Source organism: Vicia villosa, linkage group LG1 (genome assembly GCF_029867415.1).
Source record: "Vicia villosa cultivar HV-30 ecotype Madison, WI linkage group LG1, Vvil1.0, whole genome shotgun sequence".
NCBI classification, from domain to species: domain Eukaryota; kingdom Viridiplantae; phylum Streptophyta; class Magnoliopsida; order Fabales; family Fabaceae; genus Vicia; species Vicia villosa.
Genome location: NC_081180.1, coordinates 1303772 through 1313335, shown reverse-complemented (window position 1 = coordinate 1313335; position 9564 = coordinate 1303772). Strand labels below are relative to the sequence as shown.

General features: G+C 34.4%; 2 protein-coding genes across 3 annotated transcripts; both read right to left on the bottom strand.

Moving 5' to 3' along the window:
- Positions 1–253: 253 nt before the first annotated feature.
- Positions 254–1015, bottom strand: LOC131645229 (uncharacterized). The gene is made up of 2 exons (XM_058915904.1): positions 1007–1015; positions 254–811 (listed from the first exon to the last, which is right to left on the bottom strand). The coding sequence occupies exons 1-2, from the start codon at positions 1013–1015 to the stop codon at positions 254–256; spliced, it is 567 nt and encodes a 188-aa protein (XP_058771887.1).
- A 4471-nt stretch (positions 1016–5486) lies between these two features.
- On the bottom strand, positions 5487–9285 carry LOC131626146 (glutathione S-transferase zeta class-like). 2 transcript variants are annotated; one of them, XM_058896984.1, is made up of 11 exons: positions 9136–9285; positions 8963–9059; positions 8845–8901; positions 8682–8767; positions 8510–8581; positions 8317–8370; positions 8097–8172; positions 7230–7291; positions 6849–6908; positions 5841–5961; positions 5487–5749 (listed from the first exon to the last, which is right to left on the bottom strand). In XM_058896984.1, the coding sequence occupies exons 1-10, from the start codon at positions 9136–9138 to the stop codon at positions 5863–5865; spliced, it is 666 nt and encodes a 221-aa protein (XP_058752967.1). In that variant the 5' UTR covers positions 9139–9285; the 3' UTR covers positions 5487–5749; positions 5841–5862. The 2 variants fall into 2 exon arrangements, with proteins under 2 accessions (XP_058752967.1, XP_058752960.1); XM_058896977.1 differs by having other exon boundaries at positions 5487–5735; positions 9136–9284.
- Positions 9286–9564: the final 279 nt, after the last annotated feature.

Sequence of the window (9564 nt, the reverse complement as noted above, 5' to 3'; positions counted from 1 at the left end):
GCATACGAGGAAAAGCTTAATTGAGATAATATTCCTTAATAATAAAAAAGGGAAATAAGGAAAAGAGAGACCATTTTAATCGCACGTGAAATATTGGGAGAACGTGAGAAATAGGCTAAGGCCAGGGGTGGAGCCAGGATCAAAATTCAGGGGATTCCCATAATGTACGAAAAATTAATGACAAGAAATATGATAATATTACTTAATAAAAATGTACTGGTATTTCAATTACAACTCAAAAATAGAAAAAATTCTAGTATAATCGTAAATTCATTCTTCTCTTGTTCATTCCTTGGAAACGCTTGATGATATCCATATCATCGATTGTATTTAACACCTTTTTCTCCACAAATGTCACTAAGCAATCATTTAGCCATGGATTAGCCATTCTACTTCTCAACTCATTCTTAACATATTTCATCCCCGAGAACCGCTTAACACTTGCAATAGCCAACGGTAAGGACAAAGCTAGTTTGACAAGTGTGTACACAAACTTAAATGTCTTATGCTTCTTTGTTTGAAAAAGAGTCCTACAAAGTTCTGAGATGCCAGTCAAATTGGAAAAGTGATCGTCCATCTTGACACTCTCAATATAAGTCTCCAACTCATTAGACAATTCCTTATCTGTAAGATCCTCAAAGTAATTTGGGTAATATCTTTCCAATCTCACAAGTGATTTAACGTCAAATGATTCAAATGAATAACAAGGACTCAAGCAAGCAACACAATTGATCAACTCAGTATTTTCAACTGTAAACCGATCTTTCAACTCTTTCAATACCACATATATGACATGTAAGAAGCAATCATTCTTGAAATAATAAAAATTTGTAACAAAGGAGCAAGTCGTTTGGATTTCTTATCTTTCACATATCGAGACTCCATGTCAGGCACATCAATTTCAAGTAGGAGTGGCAAAACGGGCCCGACCCACGGGGAAAGCCTGTTTGGCCCGCATTTTTTCGCGAGGTGGGGCAAGGTTTTAGGCCTACTCTCTTTAATGTACCCGCCCCATTTATTTGTGGGCATGAACTTTTTCATACAATTTTACTATTTTTAGGCCTAAAAGGTTCAATGCCCGCAGGCTTTCCCGCCCCGCCCTCACTTTTTTGCAGGGCGGGGAAAGTTTTAGAACCGCACTCTCCAATATGCCCGCCCGCCCCGTTTTTTGCAGACTTTTGCGGGGCGGGCCTAAACGGGGCGAGCATGCCCGTTTTCCACCCTTAATTTCAACATTACCACAAAATCCAACTAACTTTACAATTCAAAACATACAAGTTATAATTATAATTACAAACATACAATTATAATTATTGTACATGTAAAAGTTTTACAGTAAAATATAAAACAAACATATAGCATACAAGGTTTGGACTTTGGATTCAATATAAAGAATTTTCATCGTAGATAAAAAGAATCAAGAATGGAAGTTGTTATTTACATAATTTTCTTCACAAATCAATCACAAAATTGCATAAAGTAAAGTTTCAATTGGGTTGAATTTGAAGCTGTAAATGACATCACCATTATCACATAGTTTCAATGGATTAAACTAAGTTGAATTGAAAATTTGATAAATTAAGAATAGAGAAACTTACAGGGAGAGAGATGTTGATGCAGCTGCTACTTAGATTGGGAGTGTTGTTGTTTTGTTAAACCTAAAATAACAAAGTGTAGTAACAAAAAGGGTTAAAAGAGGGGAGGATAAATTAGTAAAAAAAAAATAAAAAATGAAGGGTATTCCAGGGAATACCCAATACCCCTCTGTCTCTGCCCCTGGCTAGGGTAAAGAAGAAAGGAATAGGAAGAGCAAACCACTATTAGAGCTTGAAGAGATCCTTGCTAGAGAAATTAAGGTAAGGATGAGTAATTGCTTTCGATTATGATTGGTATGAGGGAAGGGTAGATGTAAGTTTTGATTCTATTTGATTGATGTTGTATGTTGTGGTATATTTGTTGATGAATGATGGTTTATATACCATAATCCGAATTATAATCGTATATGTTAGTATGTGTTGTTTGAGGTTTGTATCATATTGATTTTGATGCGATTTGGATGACTATGGTAGAAAATTGAGTATTGAGAAGGCATGCACTGTAGCGAATCGCACCTGGGGGTTGTTGGAATCACAAAATTCGTCAGGCGACCTCCTGGAGAGCTCTGGGCAAAAATTTCGCTAGGAAATTCGTCGGACTAATTTAAAAAAATTGTTGGGCGAGGTCGGGGCGAGCGTTCTGGTAGTATGTACTGAAAGTGTCGTAACTTGAGTTCCGTAACTGTGTTTGACGCACCGTTTGAAGCATTGGAAAGCTAACGCATAGAGCTATAACATCAAAGTAATATGACATGTTTGGGTATTATTTCTATGCTTATTTTGTTGATGAAATTGTTGGTTTATGTGTTTGGTCTATGAAATTGATACATTGTTGTAATAATGTTACGTGATATTGATGTTGTCATGTTTGTTGAGGTGTTTAGTTGTTGAATTTAATGTTGCTGTTAGTAATAGTAATATTCATGAATGATGTATGTTAATATTACTATAATGATGTTATTGAAATGAATTGTGTTGATGATGTGATGTTGATATTGATGATGACATTGTGATGATGTCTTAATGATGTTGCATGTCCAAATATATACATGATATGTTAATGATGGTTATGTTGTTAATAGCACACTTGACTAGCCGAGGTCGAACATGTGTATGTTGTTGCATGCTGAGAGTCCATGTATCCATGGTGTCGAAACTTCAGTTCTAATTATGATGTGGCCTTGTTTCCATGGTGGTGGTTCGAGTGCGAGTAGCTAATTTCCTATGATGGGGAATTAGTGAAGTGTTTCCTGCGGTGACAGTAACGATTTTTGTGATGTGCTTCGGTTCAAGAGTGAACCAGACCCTATGGTAGGGATCATGTATCCATGGTGGTGGAACAAGGAGTGAAATGAACCTGTGTGTTCATAAATTTGTACCACATGCATTGAGTCAATGATGTTGTATAGCATTATATATGGCATTGCATAATTTTGACGATGATATGTGATTTGGTGATACATGTGTTTGTTATGTGTGAGCCTTGTGATGGAATTTGTGTATGAGTTACTTGTGACGTTTGGCGTGTGAGTTTATGACGTATTCTATGTTGTTGACTTGTAGCTTATAACTCTTACAAATCTAATCTTTTTTTATATCTTTTATAATTGATTATGATTACTCATCCCTTCTGTTTAAATGTTGCCTCTACGTGGGTAACATGTAGATACTCAAGAGTAGCATCCGTTGAAGTAAGCAGAAGCTAGTAGCGAAGACATTTCCTTTGTTATCGTTTTATTTAGTGGTTTATGCTCTAATCATGTAACATCGGGTTGGGATTGACGTTTGACTTGCCTAAACTATGATGTTGTTTATTTTGGAGACAATTTGTCGAACTATGTTTATTTTCTTTCGAGTTAAATGTTTTAAGAATCAAAGTGGATTTTATTTTATAATGAAGATTACATGAAGATATTCTGTCGCGACGTTGTTTTTAAATGAACGTTGATGTCGTATAATCATGAATGTGTATTGTTTGAGAAGATGAATCTTAAATTGTGTAATTCGTGTTACGGAGCATGAACATTTATGTTGTGTTTATGAACTGTGACACTCTTGTGTGACTTGTTTTAATTAATTTATTCGTAAACTATACGTGGGATTAGAAAGGTGTTACATCCACCACCATTTCCTTGTATAAGGGGGTTCATGAGTTTTACCTACTAAATACTCTCAAGTATTAATGAAAACTCTCAAGACCTGCTAACTACTGGCTCCAAATTTTCCCTTTGCCTAAGAAGATCATTGCTCATGTGGAGAGTCTTTATAGGAGTTTTCTCTGGACAAGTCAAGAGGTAGCGAGTCGTAAAGCTCCTATATCCTGGGAGCATATATGTGACCTTGTGGCTGCAGGTGGGCTAAATGTAATTGCTCTTGGGGTTTAGAATCGGGCAACCCTTGGGAAAATGATATGGAACCTTAGTAATAAGAAGGATCGCTTATGGATCAATTGGATACATCATTATTATATGAAGATAGCATATATCAATAATTACATGCCCAGGCAAACTACATCGTGGACTATCAAAGCTATGTTCAAACACAAGTTTACAATCCTCAACTCTATAGCATGGTAGAATTTTGTAGGAACTGGGATATACAAGACCAACATCATGTATCAGGAATTGAGAGGGGTCAAACCTAGTGTGCCGTGGAAGAATTTGATCAGGGGGGAACTTGGCTAGACCTTGTACCATATTCTTGCTTTGGATGACTTGTCAAAGTCGCTTGCATATAAAAGATAGACTCACAAGATTCAGAACACTGGCTGATGGAAAATGCATTTACTGTGGAGAGCCTGAATCTTGTGCTCACTTGTTTTTTGCTTGCATGATTTCTAGCAGAATTTGGAAGCAAATGTTGGAGTGCCAGCATTTGGACCATGACCCGCAGGATTGGGATGTTGAGATCCATTGGATTATTGATCATACGAAGGGGAATTGCTCTCATGCAAAAATGTTGAAGATTTGTGTTGCTGAGATAGTTTATCATGTTTGGATTATTAGAAATAGGAAAGTCTTCCAAAGTAATGGTGAGGATTTGAACATTCAAGAAGAGATCAAGGACATGATTATAGGGAGAGTTCAAAATGATAGGAAATTATGGGCTTATTGTAATAGTTTATAGTTTCTCTTAAGCTGTTTGTTTTTTATGTCATCTTGAGGCTTGGATCTTAGGATCAGCTTATTTTAAACTGTTTTTTGGAATATATATTTTCATTATTTGCTCCAAAAAAAAAAAAAAACTCTCAGGACCAAGTTTTGGGGAGAGGAGTATGACATTTTATTTTTAATCGAACCTCTATAAACTATTGGTGTTCTTCTTTTTTCCTAAACTCTTTACTTTTTGCACTTTAATTTATTGTTTATATACTTTCCGCTGCTTAGACTTAGAAAATATTTTAAACTCTGATTCATCTGTACAAAAGTTTTTCAACCTTGTTTTTCCAAGTTACACAATTCACCCCTCCTCTTATTATGTATGAAGTCTCAAGTCCAGCATTATACTCTCAACTTCTCATAAGCATTATACTCTCAACTTCTCATAGTTATTTCAATAACATATAATTATCTCACTAATATGAGTCATATTCAACACATTATTATCTCTCATCAAACCACCAAATCGAGCAGCCTCTCGATTTTCGGACCGAGTGTGGAAACTAAACACGTGGGAAAATTAAACACTGAGATTGAATCACCAATATACCCACTTGTGAATGGTAAGAGCCATACTACCCTGACTTAAAATATAAACACTTTGTGGGTGTGGGTGTGGGTGGGGGTGGGGGGAATTGTCTAAATATAAATTTCATTAGGAATCACTAGATATATTTATTATTGTTTCTAGATATACTTCTAATTGATATTAAGTGTTTTGGAAAACAAGAAGTCAAATTTAAACATATCTCTATAGAAAAGAGTATTTTAGGAGCATCAATATACAAAATAGAAAATACACTACATATTTGTCTTATTACATGTGAAAATCACAGGCGAGGCTTAGAGAAAGAAATCGGTGCAGTAAATTGCACATGGCAACATTATGGTTACAGAGTATAGTATATTGTTACAAATTCAACCAAATGCTGAATGAGTTGGTCCTGGTGCAATTTCTTCAACCCAACATCGGGTCGCATTTCTGTTATTCATCAACTGAAAATTACTAATTGTGCCAAAAAAATAACCAAACTAATAAGAACCAGCGTAATGTAGATTATAGACACATGCTTTAGAGGTCACTTACTAGTCCCAAATTATTGACTCAGCTAGCCTACAGCGTCTGGCTGATTCTCTGGCAAAGCCTCCCGGAATGCTGGAATATCATAATATGTCTCATGTAATCTCGAGAGAATAGGGAACTCATTCTGCTTGGACAAATGAGGGAAAAGTGAGTCATCTGATGAATTTGGGCAATGCAGTTTAACACATGACAGAAGATTTCGCTATAGAAAATAACAAGTTCCACAATGACTGGTTTTTTCATATTTAATTCCCTCTTATTAATGCATCCTCTTTCTGATTGAGGGGTCAGTTTTATCTTTGAAATGTTGATTGCATGTTCACTAACAGCCAACAAGTGGTAAAAACAAGAAAGTTATGCATTTTTGCTAAATTTTGTAATCAAACAGATCAAAACTAAGACTAAGATTAACTCATCTTACATATTCAAACTACAAGTTTATTTGAAGAACCCAATGAAAATAGACTTTGTTGGGTAAAACAAGGAAATAGCCTATAAGCTATCTTATAGCAAAAGTTAATAGTTGATAGCAGATAAACTAGTTGAGAGAGAATAAGGATAAAATTAAGGTAATAAGCATAAAACTAAGAGGAAAAATGACAAATTATAAAATATAAACTATTTGAAGTAACTTACCAAAAAAACACTATAAGCCGGTAAAAAAAAACTATAAGATCCGGGAATGAAATTATTGTCAAACAAGTCTATTTTTGTCATATGAGCTTATAAGCTAGAAGCTCAAAATGTAGTATTGTCAATCAAGTCCAAAATCAATGAGCCTAAATCAACTAAAAGCTCAAGCAAATAGGCAATGACCAAAAACCTTTGCACAACAGCCAATATTTGTTGGGAGTGTGGACAAAAGACAACGCTAATAGGGAAGACGGTGAGTGGAGATATATCCTTGATCAAAGAAGCTATAGTAATGGCCCCAGAGAGCAATGCAAACCATATGTTTCATTATAACCTCTTATTCCCTCACAACATATAAACAAGATCATAGAATATTACCATGTCAATGTTGAATTTATTAGTTGCAGCATGTATCTGAGGTGCTAAAAATACATCCGCCTGCAAATGATAATGAACATGTTAGGTTTTACACAATTAAGCTGAAAATACATTCCAAAAAAGATGCATATCTAGTGCTTGTTCCTACAGCTAACCCTATTAATTTTCCAAAATTTGTGATCATTAATGTTGGAGTTGAATTGCATTATATTCTAAAATATCAGAGGATAAAAGCATTTATTGAATTATACATCAGAAATCAGACATTCAAATAGTTGATATTGCTAGCCAAGATTTTTGGGCTACTGGACCCTTTTGAAAGGATTTATTTACTCATTTTATTAGTTTCAAACAAATAAACTCCGCTGATTTCCAACATACCATAGAAACTTGGTCACCAGTAGCATACCTCCCAGTGTGTTCTTTCAATAGCTTTTCAAGTGCTGAAACACATTGTAGATTATAGATTAGATTAAGCCAACAACACGCTGAAATTAGCATCTAGTAAGGAAATCTATATCTAGTAATGAGGGACATAACATAAGCAGAATATTTCTTATCAAAGTGAATATTTTCTTCAACGATTAACACTAGCTATGCCTTTGACCAATCAAATGAGCCACACTATTTTGTTAGGTTCAAATCAGTTGATTTTCAAAACAGTTGAGGTCTTTATGGAGATTGATATCAACTATCAGCAATACAACGGGTTGATATAATCTCACGAACTAACGACTTAGGGATGACTTAGAAGATTGAATGCCATCATATGTTCCTTATTTTGGTTTCTCTTCTTATTTTCAAGTAGTCCAAATGTCAAAATAATGTAGTGCTCTCATCCCATCAACAACTATTTCCAAGTTCATACTTCCACTGTAATAGCAAAATTTTGTATGCGTTCTATTATGAATAAAACAAAATCTCCATTGTAGAAACATGAATAAGGATAAAGGGTAGTATGATTCAAAGTATTGGGACAAAATTAATGACGACCACCCCATTTCTATGCCATTTTAGATGAAAAATCTCTGTTTTTGGACGAAAAGGATCTCTGAAGTTAAAATTGAGAAAGTAAATATTCTTAATGATCCGTTATCATAGACAACAAGCTACTAGTATATTATTCAGAGTAAACTATTTAACTTTGAATAAATACATGACATTAACTACTATGAAATTATATCTTTTGCTACAATTATTATAAATCCCTCTCTAGAGCAATTGGTGAGCAAATTAGCGTAATTTCACCTGTGAAGCCTTTTCTAATTACACTCTGGACCCATGGAAGTGTTTCATCCGGGCCAACATTTGTCTCGATGTACTTCTGCAATAAATAGGAAAGCAAAACAGCAATGAACTTATCATGAGCACTCTAAATCCACAAAACGGTTACTTGATCCATTTTCCCCTTTCAAAAAACAACAAACAGCCTAAAATGTGAAGAAAAATGAGGTGAAAAACATACTACCAGAAGGTTTAAGTTTTGAAGAGGTTGAATTGACGAAGAAACAATACTAACAGCCTGTGAATCAAATCATTAGAAGGGAATTCAGTCACGGCTTAATTAAATTTAAGGAAGAAATAAATAACCTAGAACATGAATTACAACAGAAGAATGAAATTGTAATTTGAATATAAAATCCATATTAGTTTAATTGTACCTGGAAATTGATTGCTCTTTTGTGAATATCAGTAGGAAGCAAAGGATGTTGAGGATACTTGTCCTCCAAATACTGTGTGTATGCATAGATAGAAATCATGAAAATGAAGACATTAATTAAAGAAACGTTTGAAGATTTGGAAAATTGAAAGAAAAGACTGAAACTAACTAACCATGATAATGGCGAAAGAGTCGAAAATAACAGCAGAACCATCAACGAGAACGGGAACAAAACCAACAGGGTTGAGTTGGAGAAACTCTGAGGATTTGAAAATGAAATTGAAATTAATTGATAACAATGGTAAAAAAGATGATGAGGAAAAGAGAAAAACGAACCAGGGTGAGATTGTTCTCCCTTCAAGAGATTAACTGGTTTGTAATCATATTTGAGACCTAAATGAATGAAATAGTGTTAATAATATCTTTAATTGGTAATAAATAAATAAATAAATACCTTTGAGGTTGAGAGCAATTCGGGCACGGAAGGAACATGAACTTCTCCAATATCCATAAAGAGTGAGATTAGTATTATTCTCTACGCTTGCGCTTGCCTTGTTCGAATCAACGAAACACAATGAATTATGAAGTAAGAGTATATAATAGACCGATGATAAAGAAGATGCATACCATTGAGTGCTACGGTGCCGTGCTTAAACTTTCAACTTTGAAGCAGAATAGAATAGATGATAATACCGAGTGAGTAGGTGTTTTGTCATGCTCAAGTCTATGTTTTATATAAAAGATCTCAGATCAAATTTTCAAACCGTACACGATACCTTTTGTATTTTACTATTTTCTTTATTTCTTTTTGTTTTTCATGTCATCCATTTTCACGTTTTACTATCATTAAATTGAATTTTTTTTTTTTTTTGGTTTTCAAGTGTAATTTTTCTCTCTTTTAGAAATAATGGGATTTGTTTAGGTATTCATATTAAACCATCTCCAGCGAATGGTTTGTTGATAGTTTTCAAGCTAGCAAACTAAATTAAGAGGAAAGTGACAGTTGGAATTAGCCAAGCTGTCAATCCGTTTCTTTACTATGCAACGATAATAATA

Excerpts from the sequence above, each read along its gene's own strand:
- LOC131626146 (XM_058896984.1), bottom strand. Across the intron at positions 8,371-8,509 it reads AAAGAGCAATCAATTTCCAG|GCTGTTAGTATTGTTTCTTC; the intron begins GTACAATTAAAC and ends TTTGATTCACAG. Across the intron at positions 8,173-8,316 it reads TTCAAAACTTAAACCTTCTG|AAGTACATCGAGACAAATGT; the intron begins GTAGTATGTTTT and ends TATTTATTGCAG.